Source organism: Dromiciops gliroides, chromosome 1 (assembly GCF_019393635.1).
Source record: "Dromiciops gliroides isolate mDroGli1 chromosome 1, mDroGli1.pri, whole genome shotgun sequence".
Classification (NCBI taxonomy): Eukaryota; Metazoa; Chordata; class Mammalia; order Microbiotheria; family Microbiotheriidae; genus Dromiciops; species Dromiciops gliroides.
The window spans coordinates 605,124,539-605,148,758 of record NC_057861.1 but is presented as its reverse complement, the minus strand read 5'-3'; the positions used below and the strand labels follow the sequence as shown (position 1 = coordinate 605,148,758).

The following is a 24,220-nucleotide window of genomic DNA, read 5'->3' as shown; positions in this document are numbered from 1 at the left end:
TCACAGGACAGTTGCCTATAAAACAACCTCTGTTGTTGGGCTCTAGCTTCAATCCCTTACAGGTCACCATCTTCACCCCATTCACCATCTTCACCATCTTCATCATCATCTTCATTGGGGAGTGCAGTTGTCTGAGCAATCTGTTTGTAAGTCATGCTCATGCTGGGCTGTCAATGCTGGGTCCACAACAATCTCTCTGGGGCTGCTCCTGATTCACTGACTGTAGCCCCGGCCTGTGGTACCCCGGGGCTCCTCTGACCACTAGTTCTCTAGTTAATGAGGTTCCCCCAAAGGAGGATGCTCTGTGAACCACGGCTTCTCCTTGGACCCGGGATTGTCTTTTCAACACCTGGCTATAGGTCCAGCTGATCTTCATTAGGCCATGCCAGGCTGCGCAGAAACAGATGCCCACACCGAGGACAAAGGCCAGGACACCTGTGAGGAAGTAGGCAAACAATTCAATCAAAGCCTCCATGCCCAGGGTGCTGCTGGGTCGAGTTGCATCGGGTCAGGTAGGCCCGGGCAGACAAAGTGGCGTGGCAACTGTGCGAAGGTGCAAAGAGCCACCTGCTCCCTAGACAAACTTGCTGACAACACATGCCTCGCTGTTTGTGTTTCTAAAAGCATACTATCTCCCCCCCCCTTCCCCACCTCCCCAGCATTTTGCGACATCAAGCAGAGAGGCCTCTCAGCCCACTCCCCAGTAGAAATAGAAGGTAAGGGAAAGCAGAAACATACTCAGCCTGGGTCAGAGCTCAGCTAGAGAACTAAGGAACTGTGGAAACCTGGACAGGGCATCAGCATTGTGTGGGTTGAACCAATACTGAAGGGAAGAAGGCTGGCATCCACTAGAAGTCTGAGTGCCCTCAGAAGTCATTTGGGGCTAAGACTGAGGCTAGTGAAAAGTTTCTCCTCTATATTGGAAGGAGACACCCCCACCCCCTTTTCAAAGTAACTTATTGCTTTTATATCTTTCTCCCAGAAATCATGAGGGCAATACCCAATAGAAATGGGAGTCATGGCAATGACCTTTGAGACCACCTTTGCCCTAAGAAGCCTGAGGATATCATTAGCTGAGGTCAAGATGTCTTCTTGCTTCAGTGTGTGTGTACATTGGAAAGTAGTAAGATAACAATTCCTGAGGTCTCACATGTTTCATGAGGTATGAGATAATTAGTACTTGGATTGACAAATGCCATATAGGTGACAGTGGCGGTGGTAGTAAGTGGTTTGTTTCCTTCCCCTTCCCCCTAGAAGTTATTCTTCAGTTCTGAAGTATAATAGATGGACTCTGAAGTCCTTTCTGCCATCAATTCTTTCCCTGTAAGTTCAATAAAGACTTATTTAATTCTTTCTACAATTTCAGGTTGTATAATAACCAATATGTCAAACAAAAGAATTTCCAGAGCCTTTGGAACATATCCCAAAGACTGTGTCCCAGTGGTGACACAGCAGTACTATTCTGACTGATTCTCCAAACAGAGCCAAGGGATGGCCTGTCTGACTATGAGAATAAAGCTACAACACTTCTGGAAGATGATTCAAAATTCTCTGATCACATCTGCATTATGAGGGGGACATTACAACCTGTGGTAGCAAACTTGTTCTAATTTGATGGAAAAAGATGATCTATATCTCATATCACCTGTGAATTATCAGTAATGACCCAACCAGAGATAAAATTAGTGTTTATGCCAAGCTCCTGACACAGCTATGGAGGGACCTAGTAACAAAACTGGTGATCAAAGAGGCATTGGTATCCATGCATGCATATTCCAACTTTGGTTAACCAATGATGACTATGTAAAGGGATAAGAAAACATGGAGGTTCTTTCCTCGGGAATGAAAGAATCTATTGTAGTTAACCAATCTGGATAACGGGTGATAATACAATCGGAGCCTACCTGGACTTTTTTTTTTTCTGTGAAAAAATCTCTAAGGATTCCACAAAGGATTAATGGTAAAGTGTACCATCCACCTCCAAAGAAAGAACTGGTATTGATGAAACATCGACTGAAGCATGTTATTTTTCAATTTCTTTCATTTTTCTTTTATTTATGTTTACTTGAAGGGATTCCAAAGAATGACCCAAGTAATTCCCAGCTATCGTCTCCAAAATACAACCACTTCCCTAGAACTAGTCGTTACTCAATATGCTGAGTCAAGGATCATCTCTCTAATGGTAAAGTGAAGACAATCAGATCACCCCATTCTTGTGTTGACTAGTGATAGTCAATCCCAGTAGTTATCATGGACCCTTCCTTCTCACCCCTGCCCTCACCTACTCCAGTCCTTTAAATGCTACAAAAGTAACCAAGAAAATGAGGGCTCTCCATAAGTGACTCTAAGTGTTACAAGGATACTTCTTTATACCATTGTGGAATAGCAGAACCTACATCCTAATACAAGGACCAAAACTGCAAAGCCTTTCTAGGAAGGCATTAAAGATGGTCTGGTGGGTCATGTTAGGGTTACTAGGTACTATGACGAATTTTGGTTTGTCTATCTGGACAGGCTGCTTCAGCCAAGCCAGGAAACCATGTTTTATCATTGGAATGAGGTCCAAGAGGAGTCTCTTTGTAGCAAGGCAGTTGGGTGATGTAAATTTGTGTGACCTTTGTCGTGGCAATGGAAAAGGGCAACAACTTGTATATGGATTAAGTCCATGTTTCGAACATGACGAAGTAAAAGATTATTGTAAAATAGTGATCACACTATTACAAGTGACTCTTAAGGCTGGTGATCACAGTATGGAGGAGAAAAAGTAGAATAGAAAAACTGGAATCGAATTGCATCTTGGAGATTTTGATTATGTGAGTACTACTGCTGTGCTGAGGTACTCTTAGTACATCCTCTGACAGTTCGAGTTCTTAGCCTATTAATGGAGTACACCTTTTGTATTCAGCAAGGAGCAACTTAGTACCTCAAACAGTCGGGGGGGGGGGGGGGTTGATACTCGGTCCCCTTTCACAAAGAAAGGTCAGGGAAAAACTCCAATGTTGGAGACCAGGATGATTCTAAAGCTGTTCTTATGCTATGACATAATAAACATTTGCATGCATATTCCTCTGTATAATATTTGGGTGCTAGTGTTTTCTAGGTAGTACCATGCTATCTTGATATATCCAAGCTATAAATGCTTAGATCAAAGCATTTATTAGGCACCTGCTGTGTTCCTAGAACTGTGCTAGATTATATGGATATATTGGGGGGGGGGAATGTAAGTCCCTCTCCTCAAGGAACCAGCATCCTACCAGATGGCCATATAAGTATATACAAAATACAAAGCATTGGAAAGAGGGTACCAGTAATTCAGGGTATGGGCTACAAATCAAAGAACAGGTTTGTGTAGAAGGGGTTGCTGGAACTAAGTTTGGAATGAAAAGACGCATTCTGATGTGGGAAGGAGGAACAATCATTCCAGGCATATGGGATGATCTATGCAAAGGTACCAAGATGGGAACTGATATGCTGGTGTTGAACACCAAGGAAGCCAGTCTGGCATAATTAGTTTGGGAAGGGCTTTAAAAGACAAACAAATAATTTGTTTTAGGTTAGAATAAATAAGGATCCTTTGCATGATGAGTAGGGAATTGGTATGTTTGGTGACTTGTGAAGATCTGGGATTACAGGGGTGGGCATTGCAATAGCCCAGCCAAGATGTGACTAATTATTTAAGGTAGTGGCTAAGTCCTGAAAAGGGGGAAAGAAGTGAGACATCACCCAAGTAGAATTGCAAAGACCTGGGAAATGATGAGTTATATAGAATGAGAGGGAGGCATCAAGAATGACTAGAAAGACAGCATCACCTTGGAAAGGAATAAAGATGTTCAGAAGGTTGCTTTGGGAGGAAAAACAAGTTCTGTTTTGGACACGTGTTTAAGATATCCAGGGGACAGTCAATTATAAGTGCCCAATAAGAAGTTGCTGATGTGAGACTGGAGCTCCACAGAGACTGGAGCTGGATAGATGATGTTAAATATAAATATGAATACAATTGCACCATATGAAATGATTTTTTAAAAAATGAGAGCTATACATACAGCAAAAGCAGTTGAAATTTATTTATCCAACCTCAATACATACAATAAAGGACTCTAATTTTGTACTTCATTTATATTAGCGGTAGGAAAAAAAAAGTAACAGTGAATGAAATGGGAGACTTAAAGTACTGTGATGAGGCAATTGGGGGGGAGGGAGAGATGGAAAGGTGTTTGGACGAGAGATATGTAAATGGTTACCCAGCATTTACCAATAGCTTACAAACCTAAATAAAAGCCCTCAAGTCTCTTCTCAGTCCATTTTTAATACTGTCTTTTCAGAGAAACCTGGGAAAGATTTTGAACAGAAGCCAAGTGAAGTGAGCAAAAACAGAATAACATATGCAGGGTTGGTTTTTTGGGTTTTTTTTTTGTAAAAACAAACCACTTTGAGGGACTTTAGAACTGAGCGGTGTTCTAAACAGCCAAGATTCCAAAAGCCCCCAAAAGTCAGGCAGCCAGCTAGCATTTATTAAGCACCAGATACAGTGCTAAACGTTTGCAATACAAAGAAATATAAAACACCCCAAAAAAGTCTTTGCCCTCAAGGACCTCACACTCTAATAGGAGAGAACACAAAAATAACTACCTACAAACAAGATCTAGTTAGAAAAGTCAGGAGTGGTCTCAGAAAGAAGGCACCAGAAAGAATTCTTGGAGAACATGGGATTTTAGCTACAACTTGGAAGAAGCCAGGAAGGAGAGACAAGGAGGGAGAGAATTCCAGGCATCGGCACAGCCAGCAAAAGTGCCTGTAGTTAGAGATGAGTGTCTCAAGGAATTGCAAGGAAGTGTCATGTGATCATAGACTACATGATGGGGAGTAAAATGTAAGAAAACTAAAAAGGGGATAAGTTATGAAGGACTTTGAATGGTAAACAAAGGATTTTACATTTGATCGTGGGTGTGATTAGAAGCAACTGGAGTTGATTGAATAGAGGATTGACACAGTCAGATGGGTGCTTGAGGAAAAGCACTTTGTCAACTGAGGACAGACTGAAGGAGAAACCTGAGGCAGGGAGACCAACTAGCAAAGACTGGGTGACTGGAAAGATGGTGGTACCCTGGATAGAATAGAGAAGTTTGAAAGGCGAGAGGTATTTGGAAGCAAAGATAAGATCATTTTTTTTTGACACATTTAAACTGTCTGTGGAGTATCCAGTTCAAAATGTCTAACAAACAAAAAACATCCAACAAGCAAACAGTAAGAGATTTGAGACTACAGGTGAGCCTGGGGCATGGGGGTGGGCTATAAGTTATATGATCCAAGATCCAAGGGGAGCCCAGGCTATTTGACTTGAGGTCCATCAAGTACAGAGGAAGGCTAAGTTAGGGATGGATCTGTTTCACGTAAATGAGCTAGAATAGATGGAGTAGAGCCAGAGTGAGGGATACTTAAGGCAAAAGCTTAAGCAAAAGCAAAGAAAACTAAAAGATCTTTCTTATGTTATCTGGAAGAGCTGGCTAATTTAATCAAGTTAAAGGCTTTGTTCTGACTTTGAAGCTATCTCCCTAAATCCAGTATAGATAATCCAATTAACACCACATTTGGACCTCTCTTGGTGACTCCTACAGACTAGTTATCCCACTGATGAGTACTAAAAAAACGAATACAGGGCAGCTAGGTGGCACAGTGGATAGAGCACGGGCCCTGGATTCAGGAGGACCTGAGGTCAAATCTGACCTCAGACACTTATCACTTACTAGTTGTGTGACCCTGGGCAAGTCACTTAACCCCAACTGCCCTGCAAAAAACAAAAAATGAATACTACATGACTGAATCTTGATCAGTGCTGAATTGACTTGTATTCTTGGGCCTGATCTTAGAAGTCTTTTAGCATTAGAAGGTCTTCACAATCTGGCTCTGTCCTACTTCCCCAGTCTCATGACACATTATTACCCCTCACTACACACTGCAGTACAGACAACAGCTGCCTTATTTCTCATTGACTGATCTCTATCTCCCATCTCTGTGCTATTCCAGCAGACCCTGCATTTCTTATTGATTGGCTGATGAAAATCAGGAGAAACTGATAGACAGAAAATACCATTTGCTACATATCTTATAGGTTTTTATGGTTCGGAAGATGCCAAAATCCAGCATAAGGAAACAGAGAACACAATAAGACTTTACAGCAAGCATGCTTTAAAATACTGTAGTGATAAAATGTATGATATTTGTGCATTAATGTATCAAGACATATAAAAGATTCACACAAAACTAGTGGTCCCAAGACCTTTCAGGAGGTAGAGACCTTAGAAGGGACAGCATGCCCAGCTTCTCCAGGTTTACATCATTCCTTCTGATTTATATAAAACAGGTAGCCCTCCATGCCAAGGCAGCTCAACCACATACCTGAAGGCCCATAGGTTTTTGTTTGTTTTTTTGTTTTTTCGCAGGGCAATGGGGGTTAAGTGACTTGCCCAGGGTCACACAGCTAGTAAGTGTCAAGTGTCTGAGGCCGGATTTGAACTCAGGTACTCCTGACTCCAGGGCCGGTGCTCTATCCACTGCGCCACCTAGCTGCCCCAGTCGGTAGTTTTTTTAAAAAATTGAATAGGGTACTGAGAGGTGTCCCTGGTCCGGCAGCTAGTCGAACTTCAGAGGCCAAAGTAGCCTCTAAAGCTAGCTCTCCATCCACTACTTGCCTGTCTCCACTTTTCACACAACAGGCATCTAAATGTTGAATGTTATATTGAATTGCATAGGTCAAAGCTCAGTAGCTCAAAGAGATTCCTTTGGCAACCCAGCTTCCCAAAGAAGCCCTAAGCAAATGGCTCTTGAATAATGATAAAAGTAATAAAGTAATAAAGTTCTGGACCCAGCTCTCTATCGTCAAGAATAAAGGTGGAGGTGGGGCAGCTAGATGGCTCACCGGCCCTGGAGTCAGGAGTACCTGAGTTCAAATCCGGCCTCAGACACTTAACACTTACTAGTTGTGTGACCCTGGGCAAGTCACTTAACCCCAATTGCCTCACTTAAAAAAAAAAAAGTGGAGGGAGAACCTAAAAGTTCCCAACTGTTTAGTTAGGGGCGAACCCAGTGTCTTGGGCTAGAACCCTGGCAGCTGAGCGAAGGTTTCGAGTGGGGCCGCCACCCTCCAAGTCCAAAAGCCGCTGTCACTCCCAAGCGTCCTAAAACCCTTGCCCTCTCGGAGGAGGGACTAGGGCCCAGGTGGCTTTAGGACGCCAGCAAAAGCGGGCAGGGCTGAGCGAGTGCCCGAGGGCTGGGGCCGGAAAGCTGGGGCGGAGTCATCCCGGGACGGGAGGCGGAAGCATGGAACCTCCCCAGGTGGTGCTGGTGATGGGAGTGAGCGGCTCTGGAAAGTAGGTATTTGGGTGGGGATCGCGCGCGTCCCCACGCAAGGGCGGGAGGAAGCAGGAGGTCGGGGATGAGTCTGCAGCAGGCGCGGAGTGGGTACTGGGAGCCAAGGCGGGGAGGACGGGCGCGACGTCAGGGGAGAGGAATTGCTGTGTGTGGCGGCCGAGGCAGACAGAGCGTTGGGGACGTGGAGCTGGGTCTCCCCGAGCTCACCTGCAGGCTCCAGCGGCCGCGCTAGTAAGCTGCATGGGGTCAGTTAGGGATGGCTGGCTCCCCAGGCCCAGGGCAGCCGCGCGGCCCCGGAACTAGGTGCTCGCCCCGCCCAGACCCAGGTCCACGCACTGTCACGTCACGCGTGACCGCCCCATTCGTGATTCGGATTCGCCGAGTGCACCGCGCTGACACGCTTTGGACGTGTAGAGGGCCCAAAATAAGAGCCACAATTTCCCCCTCCCCGCGCCCCCCTCCCCGCAAAAAAAACCAAAAACCCTAGAAACCTCACTGGCCGGCTCTAAGCAGGCCCAGGTGACCCACATAAGTTTTGCCACTAAAGACAATTGTGCTTGTGTAGAGCAACACCCACCCACGTGCTGAGTGAGCCACATCTTTTTTTTTTAAACAGACTTTAGCACCCTAAAGACATGACTTGGCTCTTTCCCTACCTTCTGCCTGTTTCCTCCATCCCCACTCCCCACCTTCCTTAGCTAACGTTTAACAACCCTATAGTCTAACTTAGTCTAACTAAGGCAGACTTTTTAAAAGGTAGACCAGGCAGATGGAAAGGATGGCTCTAAGGGAGTGAATTGGAGTTATTTGGGCTGTAATTTAAGTACAGGTTTAAATGAAACCCCGTGCAGCTGGTGGTTGGCACATGGTAGATAAAAGTTTAATATGTACTTGTTGATTAATTTCTAAAATGACAGTGAAAAAGTCATTTTACCTCGAAACTGAAATGTCCTTATCACCAAACAAATAATGCCACCTTCGGTTTTTTAAAATTTATTTGTTTAAATTATTTTGTTTTTATTAGACTTGAGATCAGGGCTGTCTTTTGTCCTTGTAAGACCAGCACTTGACACGGTGTGAGGGCCCTCACTCAACCTTAACTATGATTGATTAATGAAAAAGTGACTTGAATTGGCTCTTTATACACTCTAAACCCTCCAACAACTTCTCAGGCAGTTGGTAAAGAGTTGTATTTGCAATCCGGAAACCAAAGTCCCATTTTCTACTCCGACACTATCTGTGTGACCCTGGGCAAGTCACTTAACATCTCTGATCCACGATTTCCCTCTATATAAGAGGGCTAAAAGCATCTACCTCAAAGGGCTCACTCATATATGAAGACACCTTGCAAAGGCATCTTATAGCCAGGCAAGACAGGAAGCATTGATTAAGCAGTTAGGTGCCAGGCTCAGGAGTGTCGGGTGGAGGGATGCAAATACAATCTGTAACACAGGAAAGGGATAAGACAAGGAGGATGAGGGTACCTGGAGTAAGGAAATGGTGTAGAGGCCTGGAAGGTCAAAAACAGAGAAGGAAATAGATGAAGGATGAAGGACCTGGGCCCCGCCCCCCCCCAATGGAGACCCTGGAGGAACCAACCAATAAGAGAAGGGGGCTGGCATGACCGCCTTCCACCTTATGGTTCTTTCTTTCTCTCTTTCTTTCTTTCCTTCCTCCCTCCCTCCTTCCCTCCTTCCTTCTTTCTTGAGGGTTAAGTGACTTGCCCAGGGTCACAGCTAGTGTCAAGTGTCTGAGGTCAAATTTGAACTCAGGTCCTCCTGAATACAGGGCCAGTGCTTTATCCACTGCGCCACCTAGCTGCCCCCATACCTTAGGGTCTTTTGAAAGCTGCTCTGGCCAAAAACAATTCTTTAGCCAAAAGGAGCCTCTCTGAACTTTGCTGTTTTAGGCCTCAAACAACAGGTAGGTGATCCATTACCAGACCCAGGTACTCTCATACCCCTTTCAGCTCCCTTTTGTGTGTCCAGTTCTTTGATTAGAATGTAAGCTCCTAGGGAGCAGCTAGGTGGCGCAGTGGATAAAGCACCGGCCCTGAATTCAGGAGGACTTGAGTTCAAATCCGACCTCAGACACTTGACACTTACTAGCTGTGTGACCCTGGGAAAGTCACTTAACCCTCATTGCCCGGCAAAAATAAATAAACAGGGGCAGCTAGATGGCGCAGTGGATAGAGCACCGGCCCTGGAGTCAGGAGTACCTGAGTTCAAATCTGGCCTCAGACACTTAACACTTACTAGCTGTGTGACCCTGGGCAAGTCACTTAACCCCAATTGCCTCACTAAAAAAATAAATAAATAAACGAACGAACGAACGAATGAATCTTTTTTTTAAAGGGGCAGCTAGATGGTACAGTGGATAGAGCACCAGCCCTGGAGTCAGAAGGACCTGAGTTCAAATCTAGCCTCAGACACTTGATGCTTACTAGCTGTGTGACCCTGGGAAAGTCACTTAACCCTCATTGCCCTGCAAAAATAAATAAACAGGGGCAGCTAGATGGCGCAGTGGATAGAGCACCGGCCCTGGAGTCAGGAGTACCTGAGTTCAAATCTGGCCTCAGACACTTAACACTTACTAGCTGTGTGACCCTGGGCAAGTCACTTAACCCCAATTGCCTCACTAAAAAAAAAAATAAATAAATAAACAAACAAACGAATGAATGAATGAATGAATCTTTTTTTTAAAGGGGCAGCTAGATGGTACAGTGGATAGAGCACCAGCCCTGGAGTCAGAAGGACCTGAGTTCAAATCTAGCCTCAGACACTTGACGCTTACTAGCTGTGTGACCCTGGGCAAGTCACTTAACCCCAATTGCTTCACCCCCCAAAATAAATAAATAAATAAATATTTAGAATGTAAGCTCCTTAAGGATAGGCACTGTCATTCTGTCCATTTCTATGCCTTTCTAGTTTGGTAGGTTCAAAAAACCCCTAAATTCATCTCCATGAATTTAATGTGTTGTAAGTAATAATACTGCACTGAATCCCTCCCTCAATAAAATTCCATCACCTTACTTTTTAAGAGGGGAAAACATTTTAATAAGAAGCTGAGGGGGAAAAAAAAAAAGAATAGACTGAATTACCTGGTGACAAATGTAGAACTTAAAGGGACCTTAGAAGTCAAATGGCCCAACCCCCTCATTTCACAGAAGAAGAAGAAAGTGAATCCCAGAGAGATTAAATGATTTTGAAAAGACTTGCCCAAGATCAAACAGGTGTAAGCAGATATTTGTATCTTCAATAGTTTGGGGGAAAGAATGTCCAGCCTGGAGTGAGAGGGTCAGGGTTAAAGTCCTTCCTTTGATAATTAATGCCTGTATAATTTCAGGTAAGTCTTGGTAGTCTCCCTGGTCCTCTATTTCCTCATCTGTAAAATGAGGGGATTGGCCTAGATGACCTGAGATTCCTTCTAGCTCTAAATTTATGATCCTACAAATTCATCTATGATCCTTACACTCTGCATCCAGCAGCCTTTCTAATATAATGTTGCATTTTCCAGTCATGTAAGGTTTGATCAGATAGCCCAATGGTCATTGCCTTTTTTTTTTCTCAAAGCTAAAATTTATTCTGTACAAGGTTCCACTGTACATTAGACATTCTCTTTTACTCTTGATTATACTGCAAGCAAGTGTACACCATCCCCTTGGCTCAGGTTTACAGGTCTCCCTTGGAGCAGGCCTGTTTTTTGTTTTTTTTTAGTGAGGCAATTGGGGTTAAGTGACTTGCCCAGGGTCACACAGCTAGTAAGTGTTAAATGTCTGAGGCTGGATTTGAACTCAGGTACTCCTGACTCCAGGGCCGGTGCTTTATCCACTGTGCCACCTAGCTGCCCCTGTTTTTTTCTTTTTAAATTGGTAATTGCTACTTAATTCTTTGTTCAACTTACTGAGGTCAGCTAAGGCCAAACAGTTGATGATCATTATTTCTGTTTATAATATTTTAAAATTCCAATACCATCTATAGTAACAGAGAAAGCTATTTCTCCCCATCTCTCAACAATAGGGAAGAATATAAAATGCCAGTAGTCTAAACATTGGTATATTTTTTTTACAGATCAACAGTGGGATCACTCCTGGCAACTGAGGTACTGTTCTGTTCTGTGTCCTCATAGGTGTATGGGCCTGCTCTGTTATCTTTTTCTCTGTCAGCCCTCCTCCTTCTGTCAAATTAACAACCAAGGACCTTCAATTCTCCCTACCCATTATTTTTATTTATTTATTTATTTTTGCAGGGCAATGGGGGTTAAGTGACTTGCCCAGGGTCACACAGCCAGTAAGTGTCAAGTATCTGAGGCTGGATTTGAACTCAGGAACTCCTGAATCCAGGGCCAGTGTTTTATCCACTGTGCCACCTAGCTGCCCCCCCCCACCCATTATTTTTATTTTTTATTTTTTTTTAGTGAGGCAATTGGGGTTAAGTGACTTGCCCAGGGTCACACAGCTAGTAAGTGTTAAGTGTCTAAGGCTGGATTTGAACTCAGGTACTCCTGACTCCAGGGCTGGTGCTCTATCCTCTGAGCCATCTAGCTTCCCCTACCCATTATTTTTTTAACCTGACCTATCATTACATTGGTGTTCATAGCTCCTGATGAATAATTACCTCTTACAAATAAAAACTGGTACCAACTTTTCAACTTAGAGATTTCCAGGGTTACCTGGCCTACTCACTAGGAGGTTGAATGACTTGCAAGAATGAGACTTAAACCCAGAACTCCCAGAGTCTGAGGATAGCAAAGTATCCTCTTTGCTACACTGCCCCTCATCCCCTTGTTCCCTCTATATCAGGGGTTCTTAACTTAGGGTCTGTGAGCTTGGTTGTTAACAATATTTTGATGACTGTGTTTCAATATAATTAGTTTCCTTTACAGTCCTATGTATTTTATTTTACAAATTTTAAAATATTCTGAGAAGGGAGTCTTGTGTTTTACAAGGGATGCCAAAGGAACCCATGACACAGAAAAGGTTAAGAACTCCTGCTCTTACTGTGCATAAAATGCAACCACTTCTTATTTGTTTCATTTTCTATCTTGGTGTTTAAAATATTAATGCATGAAGGAACGAAACGATGCCTACAGGTGGAAAGCACCATTTGAAATGAGTGTCAGAAGGCAGAAGTTGTGGGTTTATTGCCATGTGAGACAGAGGCAGTAAGGTAGCACAATGAATAGAGCATAGACATGTGAAAGAGCCACGTTCAAATCCTGCCTCAGACACTGACTAGCTTTTTTTGAGTCTGGGCAAGTCACTTACCCTTTGTCTATCTCAGTTTCCTTATCTGTAAAATGGGGATAATATTAGCCCCTACCTCAGTGGGTATTATTATAATGGGAGAAAGTTACTATCATTGTTCTTGACCAGGCAGGGTTGATAACTTTGATGATTATAATTTGGACTATTCAGCCTCCCATGTGTGATGTTTTTATTTTTTTAAAGCTGGGGTGGAAATTCTATGATGCCGATGACTACCATCCTGAAGAAAATCGAAAAAAGATGGGGAAAGGAATACCACTGAATGACCAGGTAATTTAATGCTACACTGTGATATAGAAGAAAGAACACTGGACCTGAAGTTAGTCAGAGGATCTGAGTTCAGCTCTACCACTTAATTCCTAGATAAGTTTTGTCTTTTTGCAGGTAGGGGAGAGGGGAAAAATCATTCCATTGATGTAGGGAGTTCCTACACCATGGGCAATGCATAGTCTTATGGGAGGTGATGTCCCTTGTCCTTGTTCACATAGCCAACATGTGTCAGAAGCAGGACTTGAACCTAGGTCTTCCTGGTGCCAAGGGTCATCCTCTATGCAGTATGCCATATTTCCTCTTCAATGGAAATAATACTTGAGCTACCTCTGAGTGAAGATCAAATAAAATAGTCTAAAGGCCTTCCTTCCCTTAGCATTGAGATCAGGAGAGCATATCCTAGGATGGGTTAATAGGCTTATTTTACCTTTGCCCACCAGTCATGAGCAGAAGAGTCAGACTCCAGAACAGGGCAGATATCAAAGATCACTTGGAGGCCAGAGGGATAAAGGTAGGGAACATTCATGAAGTGTGTAAAAGGGACTGGAATCAAGCAGATGCAGACACAACTATTTTCACTTTCTGTGGGCTTGACCCATCCTCACCCTACCCCCAATCTGATTTCAAAGCCAAATTATTACATTTTCTTGGCTATTCTCTATTGTCAATGTGTTTATTACATGTGGCCCTGAACCAACATTATTAGGTCTCTCTGTTAGGTATTGCAAGGTATTGGATAACTCTGAAGACTGCACTTTCTGTTCTGTAAGGAATCCAGCCAGGGGTATGGTGGTAAATGTTTAACAGTCAGCTTTTTGGGGGGGGAGGGGGGAAATGTATCCATTATCCACTTTTAAGTTTAATTGCATTATTAACATTTTCTCCATTACCTTCTTAAATTTCAACAGTGAACTAAACAACAAATCAAGTCCTGATTTGTAGTGTTTGCCAATTTATGAGGTGTAAATGCTCGCCCTGAAAATTTAATAATCGTCTTTCTCAGCTATTTCAAGCTTGCTTCCATACCCCCATGTATATAGTTTTCTTCTTTCAGAGTATGCATCTTTGACATTCAAAATTAGATTCACAGTATTTGAAGTTAAGAAAGATAATTAGGATAAATGGAACTCCTCTTTAGATACAAGTATGTGTCACGAATAACTACAAACAAGATATGAATGATTGTGTTAATAATTTGAATGAATGGAAGACAAATCAGGGGCTGCCCTTTATTCACTTGGTTCAAGCATAGTTCAGATGAGGCCAGAGTTTCAAGTAATCAGGTAACCAATAAGCATTATATCTACAACAGATGAACAGATTTAATGAATTCATTCCAGAACCCAAGAACTATTCAGCCCCTGACATAAAGGGGACTGGCATGCAGTAGTGAAAGAACACTGGCCTTAGGATGAGAAGACCCTGGCCCAAGACCCAATTTCATTGCTTACTAGCCATGTGACCTCGGGCAAATTATTAGCATCCCTGAGACCTCAAATTACTCATTTGTATAATATAAATACTTACGCTATAGGGTTCCTGTGGGGAGGGGAAGTACTTTATAAATGTGCTATATGCATTTTTTTTGGATCCCGTGATTTCATTATTGTAGGAAGCTTTTAGTGAAGAATTTCCTCTACCAGTGTAAGATGGCACCTTTTCTGCAATTTAGAGAGTTGCTCAGAACCCAGAGAGGTTGAGTGACTACCCAAGGACACATAGCCAGTATGTGGCAAATGTGGAAAATGAACCCAGAGTCTTCCTGACTTGGAAGCCACCTTTCTATCCATCATGTTCCCCTGCCTCTCAAATTATGATTATCTATTATATTTTAGTACAATTCCTTGAGAATAGGGACTGTGTCTCAGTCATCTTTGAATTTCTCCCAGTGCATCACACATGCTTTGCACATAATAGATTGTTGATTGGTAGATTGATAGGCAGGAGAATATGGTTGGGTCAGAACAAGGCCATCATGACTATTAGAAAGAACAACTCTAATCCCTGCTGATGATGTACTAGTATTGTTAGCATTCTAAGAAAAAGAGAGAAAATTAAATTTGTTCTTTACAGTAGAATAGGAGAGTTAAAGCAAATATAGAAAACCTACCCTTTACCTAAACTTCCCAATATAAATACTGAGAATAAATTGGGCCTTTACTATGAGACCCACCTAGGTAGAGCAATGGATAGAGCACCAGGCCTGGAGTCAGGAACATTTATCTTCCTGAGTTCAAATCTGGCCTCAGACGCTGTGTGACCCTGGGCAAGTCACTTAACCCTGTTTGCCTCAGTTTCCTCATCTGTAAAATGAGTTGGAGAAGGAAATGGCAAACCATTCCAGTATCTTTGTCAAGAAAGCCCCAAAAGAATCAGACACAACTGAAAAAATAACAACAAATGAGACCCATAGTAGCTATGTGGAAGCCTCACCTAACCCCAGAATGTTGTGAAGTGGTTTTGATGCTATTTCAGCTCAACAATTCAAAAAATAAGGAGAATCAAGACACTTATGGTGGGATGCAAACATAAATAAGAAGTGTAGCATCTGCCCTTATCAAGCTTGCAATCTAGCAGGCAACTGGGTGATGCAGTAGATAAAGCATGAGATTTGGAGTTAGGAATACCTGAGTTTGAATCCTGCCTCAGACATTTACTAGCTAGGAAGACCTCCATGTTGGCTGCTCCAGCACTATGGAAAATTTAAAGGAAAACATGGTCAAGATTTGTAAAGGATAAGAAGGCATGGATGGATAGTAATCTGTCCCACTGTAGGGAATTGATGATAACAGAAAGTCAAGGAAGATGTAAAACGGTCCTTCTTATTAACTTTAGCATGTTAGATAGCTACTGAAATGTGTTTAGTCATAGAGCAATCATGATTCCAGAGGACCAGTGATGAAGCATCCTACCCACCTTCTGACAGAGCAGGATGGAATTATATTGCAGAATGAGACATAACATTTTCAGGAGTGGCTAATATGAGAATTTATTTCACTTGACCGTGCATATTGGTTATAAGGAAATTTCTTTCTTTTTTCACAGTTTATCTTTTTCTTTTGGAAGGTGAGGAATAGGGATCAGGAGGAGAGATGGGGATAGCGTTACCAAAAAAGGAAAAAAGAAAAAGAAGGATCATCAAAACATATATTTGAAATGCATAGAAGAGAACAGAAGGAAGGTCAGAGGAATCACATGAGCAGGAAAGCTTTGAAAGTAAAATGTTGAATTTGTTATATACTTTAAAAGAAAAGCAAGCTATAAATAAGAGACCCACAATTTCATCTACAATCCTCTCTTTCTGTTCTACTATCAATATGGAAGTGCTTACTGCAGTCAATATTTGTTAAGTTCAGATTTTTTTAATGGAGAGGAGGAAAGCTTCAGTGTAGTTCATGTAGCAAAATAATAAAATAGGAGTAAGAAATTTTTTGAAAGATGGAAAGGAAATTACTACTATGGCACACTTGTCTGAAAGTTAGCAACTTTTATGAAATAAAAGTTATTGACATTTGAAGCTAGGTACCTTCATTCACATCTGGGTTTGAAAAGGGGTGTGTGTGCAGTGTTTATCAATTGGGGAATGGAAAAATAAATTGTGGTATATGAATGTAATGAAATAACATTGTGATATAAGAAATGATGAAAGATACGATTTCAGAGAAACCCCTAGGTTTATAAGACTTATATGAAGAAATATAGATTAAACTATGCAGAACCAGGAGGACAATTTATACAATAACAATGGCATTGTTAAGACAAACTTTGAAAGCCTAAGAACTCTTATCAATGCAATGACTGGCCATGAATCCAAAGGACCAATGATGAAGCATGCTACTTACCTCCTCACAAAGAGGTAGTGGACTCAGGGTGCAAATTAAGACACATTTTTTTTTTTTACATAGCCAATGTGCAAATTCTTTTTGCTTGGCTATACATACATAAGGGCTTTACTTTGGGGATTTTTTAGTCAAGGGAAATGAGAGGAAACAAAAATAAATGCTTATTAATTGTAAAAAGTATCATAAGTGGGCAGCTAGGTGGTGCAGTAGATAGAGCACCGCCCCTGGAGTCAGGAGGACCTGAGTTCAAATATGATCTCAGACACTTGACACTTACAAGCTGTGTGACCCTGGGCAAGGCACTTAACCCCAATTGCCTCACCCCCCCCCCAAAAGTATCAGAAGTAGGGTTCAAACCTAGGTCTTCCTTATCCTAAGTTAGCCCACTAATAACAATAGCTAGCATTAATACAGTTCTTTAAAGTTCGCACAACGATTTACAAATATCTCATTTTATTGTTACAACAATCATGGAGGGACAGAGGAAGGTGCTATGATTATCCCCATTTTATCCCCTAATCCCCATTTTACAGATGAGAAAACTGAAGCAGTTTAAGTGACTTGCCTGGGTCATATAACTAATGTCTATGATTACATCTGAACTCAAGTCTTCTGACTCTGGGTCCAGGGAACTGCCTTCTCCTCAAGCTAATCTCAAATCTTTTAGCTATCCCCTGAAGCTTCTCATTTCCCTTAGTACAAGGCATTCGAATATGTTATGTAACACTGAAAGCATGACTGTTTTTGTACCCTGCCAGTTGCAGATTCTTATCTCTCTTCCTGCCCCACCAGCTGCAAGAACTTCTGGGTAATAGACTCCAAAGGCTTCTCTCTTGTTGCCTTTTGTATGAGTATAGACAAATGGCAAATCAATTATGATCCATTAAATACATATTTGGTTATCATCTGTGTGACTCCTTGTCATTTTGTAAATTTGCCTCCCAAAAAGGGTCATGGAATATACAGTATTTGCATGAAGAAAATGTATTCTCCAAGTACTCTTGGAGTTCTCTCCAAGGCTTGTTGGTTAACAGGTGGTACCTGACCTATATAGGTAAACATAGGTAAATGGTTTTTAAATGGGGTCACTTTCTAAGTGGGCCGATAGTCCTTCAAGTAAAGCATGTTAATGACTAATTAGACCTGTGGGTTGATTACTCACTCCTGTTCCTAGTTCCCCAGAAGTACAGGGGAGCTTTAAGACATAGTCTATGTTAGGAGCTTTGAGATCATTTTATGAAATATATACTATGAAACCAAACTGTAATAAGAAACATTATTGTTTGTTTGATTTGCTTTCAGGATAGGATTCCATGGCTTTGCAACTTACATGACATTTTATTGAGGTAAGAGAACAGCTGACCAATGATGTATGCCCATTGTAGAGAAAAGGTATAAAAGATATAAAAAGATTAACTAATCAGTAACAAAATATCCCATTGATCACGCATCCTCCAACTCTTTGGTCTCAGGACCCCTTTACACTTTTAAAAGTTATTTAAGACACTGAAGAATTTTTGTTTATGGTGGTTATATAAATAACATCTTAGTATTATTATGAAAATTGTTTTGACCTCATAGATTCACAGAAAGGGTGTCAGGTACCCATAGGAGTCCTTAGACCACACTTGGAGAACCACAACCACCCTGAGAAAATAGGGGCTATTATTATCCCCATTTTCCAGATGAAGAAACTGAGGCAGAGAGAGGTGAAATGACTTGATCAGGGTCACACACCTACTATGTATCTGAGGCTAGATTTGAAAGCAGGTCTTCCTGACTTAAGGCCTGGCACTCTATCCACTGTGCTACCCTGCTGCCTGTATGACTACAAAGCAATGACCCTGGTTTTGTGTAGTGCTTATAGGAATCAGTATCTTGTACAACAATACTTCTTTCTGTTCCCAACTCAAATTAAAAAAAACCAAACATATTTGATACAGATGTTGAGACACACTACATTATAGAGTATGGAGAACACTTATCCATGTGAGGATTGGTAGGAAGGACTAAGGATGTTTAGCTTGGGGAAAAAAAAAGATTTTGGGATATGGAGTATGGGGATATAGGAGAAAAGCTTTCAAGTGCCTGAAGGAGTATTATATGGAAGAGGAATTCAATTTGTTCTTCATTGTCCTAGAGGACAGAACTAGGAACAAATGAGTAGAAGTTGCCAAGAGGCAGGTTTTGATCTGATAGAAAGCCAGTTAACGCTGAATAGAAAATGCAATGGACCACTTTGGGAGCTAATTGGCTTTCCCCTATTAAAAAATTAAGTAGGGTCAGAGGCAGCTAGGCAGCGCAGTGGATAGAGCACTGGCCCTGGAGTCAGGAGGACCTGAGTTCAAATTTGACCTCTGACACTTAACACTTACTAGCTGTGTGACCTTGGGCGAGTCACTTAACCCCCATTGCCTCACCAAAAAAAAAAAAATTAAGTAGGGTCAGCTAGGTGGCACAGTGGATAAAGCACCAGTCTTGGATTCAGGAGGATCTGAGTTCAAATCCAGCCTCAGACACTTGACACTTACTAGCTGTGTGACCCTGGGCAAGTCACTTAACTTTCATTGCCCAGCATAAATAAATAAATGAATGAATAAATAAATAAATAAATAAATGATTTTTAAAAAAATGAATGCCTGAATAAAAAGGTATTTGTTATTACAGCGAGCCACCCAATTAACTCTCCCCATATTAAATTTGGCCCCTACATAAGGCACTGGTCCTGGATTTAGGAGGACCTGAGTTCAAATCCAGCCTCAGACACTTGACACTAGCTGTGTGACCCTGGGCAAGTTACTTAACCCTCATTGCCCCCCCCCCAAATAAAAATGGTTAGGCTATGTTGGGAAGTACTTATTTTCATTGATGTGAATGGGATATTATATATGCCTAATTGCCATGCAGTATGATAACCATTGTGCTGATTACTAAGTATGTGCCAGATCAACTTGGTTATAAGTTTTATTCAGTTACAGCACAGAACAGTACCTGCACAGTTTTTATAAACAGCTTGCTAGTCTTCAGGATCCAATCAGAAAAGTCCCCTGTGATTTCAGTGGTGTGGGGTACTTTCTCTACTAATACAGCTTTGTATCTTCTCTTCAACTTCTCTAGTTTTGAAGAGTTACCTCTTTTTTCTTTTCTTTTTTTTTTTTTTTGAGGCAATTGGGGTTAAGTGACTTGCCCAAGGTCACACAGCTAGTAAGTGTCAAGTGTCTGAGGCCGGATTTGAACTCAGGTACTCCTGAATCCAGGGCCAGTGCTCTATCCACTGTACCACCTAGCTGCCCCTAGAAGAGTTGCCTCAAAGGTTAAAGGATGTTCACGGGCTTCCACAGTACCATGCTGCCCCTCCTTTCTGCTTCCAGCTTTGGAAAAATTAAAGAGTACATTGTTTATGACACTCCCTTTAGAAAAATCCAAGGATATATTTTGCCTCTGAAACAGCTGGGTGGCAAAGTAGATAGAGCTCTGGGCCTGGAGTCAGGAGGATAGTGCCAATCTGGTCTCATACACTTAAGTGCTATGTGGCCCTGATAAGTTACTTAACCTGTCTGCCTCACTTTCCTCAGCTGCAAAATGGGAATCAGGTGGAAGTCAGCTACTATATTCTTCTGGTGAGGCAGAAGACCACCAGGGCTTACCACTAGTCCTGCTAGTATATCTTAATTAAGGTTGTGCCCCCCAATCCCTCTGCCACCTCTAAACCCTCCTGACTGCTGGAATTGCCTTCTAACCTAACGGTGCAACCTTTTGGCCCCTGGGCTTTGCAAATAGCCTTACCATTTCACACTCAGATTTTCCAGGCCTTTCCATCCATCTGACAGCTGAACTTAAGTTTTACGTTTTTCCCCCCATTAGAATGTGATGTCCTTGAGAGCAGGAACTGTATCATGTATTTTGTTGTTGCTGTTTGTAGCCCCACTACTTAGCAGTGTTTGGCACATAGCAAACACTTATAAAAGCTTTTTCAATCATTCATTCATTCATTCACTATGGACTCATGCCATAATTTCCTGAACCATTCATTATTGTTGTTATTGTAACACACCCTTTAGATTCTTGTTTATATTTTGCTGGAGTGTTTTGTAGGGAGTATCTCTGGAAACTTGCAATGAATTTGATTATTCAGAGGTTAAGGAGACAGGGTGGCAGAGGGGAGATAACTAGTCTTGGGGTCAGGAAGACCTGGGTTTGATTCCTGCCCTAGATAAAGCACCAGCCCTGGAGTCAGGAGGACTTGAATTCAAATCTAGCCTGACACTCGATGTGTGACCCTGGGCAAGTGACATAATCCTAACTGCCTCAAAAAATTTTTTTTAAATACTGGCCTAAAGGTTAAGTTAACTAAGTAACTCACTGGGACTAAAAGTTACAGAGTAAGCACCAGTGTACATCATCTGCATTAGTCAAAGAAGTTCTCCAACCTGATAAAATCATGGGTCCAAACAACAACAAAGAATTCAGAGGTTAAGTCTCTCTTTTCTCCTTCCTTCTGCTGCCCACCTCTGACCATTTCCTTGTGTTTCTCATCATTACCACAGAATAGGATAAGAGAGAAACTGAGAGATTAAAATCAAGTAAATATTGCTGTTCACTAATGATTTGTTTGAGGACAGTTACTGCAAAATCAATTAAGTTTTTGTATTCCCAGTGAACTCCATGAACAGAGACATTTGTTAAAAGGCCGTGCATAGGGGCAGCTAGATGGTACAGTGGATAAAGCACCAGCCCTGGATTCAGGAGGAACTGAGTTCAAATTTGACCTCAGACACTTGACACTTACTAGCTGTGTGATCCTGGGCAAGTCACTTAACCCTCATTGCCCCACCCAAACAAACAAACAAACAAACAAAAAAAGCACCAAGTTAATTCTTTGGGGCAGCTAGGTAGCACAGTGGATAGAGTACTGGCCCTGAAGTCAGGAGGACCTGAGTTCAAATCCAGCCTCAGACACTTAACACTTACTAGCTGTGTGACCCTGGGCAAGTAAGTCACTTAACCCCAATTGCCTCACCCAAAAAAAAAGGGGGGGGGGGCTGTGCGTAAATGCAAGGCTATCAATTCCTTGGCATCTGGATGTTATAGTGGAAAGAGCACTGGACTTGGATTCAGGAAGGCTCAAATTCACATCTGCCTCAAACTGTGTGACCCTGGTTGTCAGTCAACCTATCAATGCCTTAATTCCCTCAACAGCAAAATGGGAATCGTAATAGCACCTTCCTGGGGCAGCTAGATGGTGCAGTGGATAGAGCACAGGCCCTGGAATCAGGAGTACCTGAGTTCAAATCCTGCCTCAGACACTTAATACTTTCTAGCTGTGTGACCCTGGGCAAGTCACTTAATCCCAATTGCCTCACTTAAAAAAAAATAGCACCTTCCTCATTGAGATTTTGGGAAGATCAAATGAGAATAAATGCAAAGTGCTTTGCAACCCTTAAAACTATAAAGGTTACCTATTATTATTCTAAATCATGTCTTTGGATGTGGCTTCAATCCAATGATAAGCAAATGAAATTAAAACATCCACACATTACAGATCCTACTGACTTTTCCTGATACCCCTCCCACACACCTTATTTATTTTATTTTTTAAATAGAAATGTGTCCTCAGGCCAAAGCGTGGTCCTTGCCTGTTCTGCTTTGAAGAAAATGTACAGAAACATCTTAATGAGAGGAGAAAGTGCTGCAACTCCCAAGTCTGATGGGCCAGGAGAGAAAGAAGGCTTCCCAGAGCTGAAGCTCCTTGTGGTCTATTTGAATGGGTCTTTTGAAGTGATCTCTGGGCGTTTAGCCAAAAGAAAAGGACATTTTATGCCGCCAGAGCTGCTCCAGTCCCAGTTTGACACTTTGGAACCTCCATCAGCACCAGAAAACTTTTTGTCACTTAGCGTAGACAGAAGTGTCAAGGAAATGATTCCTTTTATTGTGGACAATATAAAAATTAAATGAGGGGGGCAGCTAGGTGACACAGTGGATAGAGCAGCGGCCCTGGATTCAGGAGGACCTGAGTTCAAATCTGGCCTCAGACACGACACTAGCTGTGTGACTCTGGGCAAGTCACTTAACCCACATTGCCCCACCAAAAAAAAAAAAAATTAACTGAGAACCCTTTGGGAGCAATCATCAGACCTGAATTCAATTTAAAGAATCATTATGCCACATCTCCCAATAACACATTCCTACTTACAAAATATCTTGATTCTCTCATCTGAATGCCAATTCTACAGTGTACTGCAGATTGCTTAGTATGCCTTTCAAAAAATATCAGAATTGTTTCCCAAAGTATTTTTGCTTCTTTCCCCTGACACCTCCTAATGGAATCCTCCCTTAGAACAAAGAAAAAGTGGGTGAAACCCAGCCAACAAAGTGACTGCAACTGGTCATATGTGCAACATTGTCTATCTGTATGTAACCCTCCACCTCTCTACCAAAAAGAGGGAGGCATTTTTCCTTCTTTCTTCTCTAGGAACAAAACGGGTCTTATTGAGTTTGGCAGCAGTCTAGTGTTTTATTTTAAAATTTGGTTATTATTGTGGTCATTGTGTATTTTGTTCTATGATCTTTACTCTGTATGAGTGCACACAAGTCTTTCCATGTTTCTCCAAATTCCTCCTATTTATTATTTCTTATGGTGTGATAATAGGCTTTCAAATTCCTTTTAAAATAGTTTGTTTTGGGGCAGCTAGGTGGCACAGTGGATAGAGCACTGGCCCTGGAGTCAGGAGGAACTGAGTTCAAATTCGGCCTCAGACACTTGACACTTACTAGCTGTGTGACCCTAGGCAAGTCACTTAACCCCAATTGCCTCAGTAAAAAAAAAAAAAAAGTTTGTTTGGGGCAGCTAGATGGCACAGTGGGTAGAGCACTGGCCCTGGATTTAGGAGGACCTGAGTTCAAATTCGGCCTCAGACACTTAATACTTACTAGCTGTGTGACCCTGGGCAAGTCACTTAACCCTCACTGCCCTGCAAAAACAAAAACAAAATAGTTTGTTTTAAATTGCTTTTAAAACAATTTGTCTATTTTCCAACTGATGGGTAACAACTTCATTTAAAGTTTTCTTACTACCACAAAGATTGTTGCTGTGAATATTTTGCTGTATATGGTATCTTTCTTATTGTCCCTGATGTCCTTAGACTATAAGTCTAATAGAGACAGATGGCTGGGTCAAAGGGAATTTAGAGTTGAATAATTTTTTCTTTTAATAATCTGTGAACAGTTTACTGTCTTGGCATAGTTTAAGGGATCTCCAGTGCTTTCAGAGATACACTGGTAATATGTATGTGGGATCTGAGGATAGTTAAAATGAAAGTTTTAATTGGGATTTTTATTCCATTTATGATGACAGCTAGTGATTAAAGAAAATTTGATTAATCATATTAGAAAACACTGCTGGAAATGGAATGGATAAATAAATTAATGAATGGATAAATAAATTAATGGGAAAGCATTTTTTAGAGTTTACTAT

At 41.8% G+C, this 24,220-nt stretch overlaps 1 protein-coding gene across 2 annotated transcripts; it reads left to right on the top strand.

The window, feature by feature from the left end:
* Window positions 1-7,228: 7,228 nt before the first annotated feature.
* On the top strand, window positions 7,229-23,451 carry IDNK (IDNK gluconokinase). Of its 2 annotated transcripts, XM_043976298.1 has the most exons (5): window positions 7,229-7,367; window positions 11,439-11,469; window positions 12,818-12,904; window positions 18,049-18,092; window positions 22,350-23,451. In XM_043976298.1, exons 1-5 carry the CDS (start codon window positions 7,318-7,320, stop codon window positions 22,699-22,701), a joined length of 564 nt encoding a protein of 187 aa, XP_043832233.1. In that variant the 5' UTR covers window positions 7,229-7,317; the 3' UTR covers window positions 22,702-23,451. The 2 variants fall into 2 exon arrangements, with proteins under 2 accessions (XP_043832233.1, XP_043832234.1); XM_043976299.1 differs by lacking the exon at window positions 11,439-11,469 and having other exon boundaries at window positions 7,235-7,367.
* The last annotated feature ends 769 nt before the right edge of the window (window positions 23,452-24,220 follow it).

Coding starts and splice junctions, on each gene's coding strand:
- IDNK (XM_043976298.1), top strand. CDS start 7,318: ATGGAACCTCCCCAGGTGGTGCTGGTGATGGGAGTGAGCGGCTCTGGA. Junction 11,470..12,817: donor GATCACTCCTGGCAACTGAG/GTACTGTTCTGT, acceptor ATTTTTTTAAAG/CTGGGGTGGAAATTCTATGA. Junction 12,905..18,048: donor GAATACCACTGAATGACCAG/GTAATTTAATGC, acceptor ATTTGCTTTCAG/GATAGGATTCCATGGCTTTG.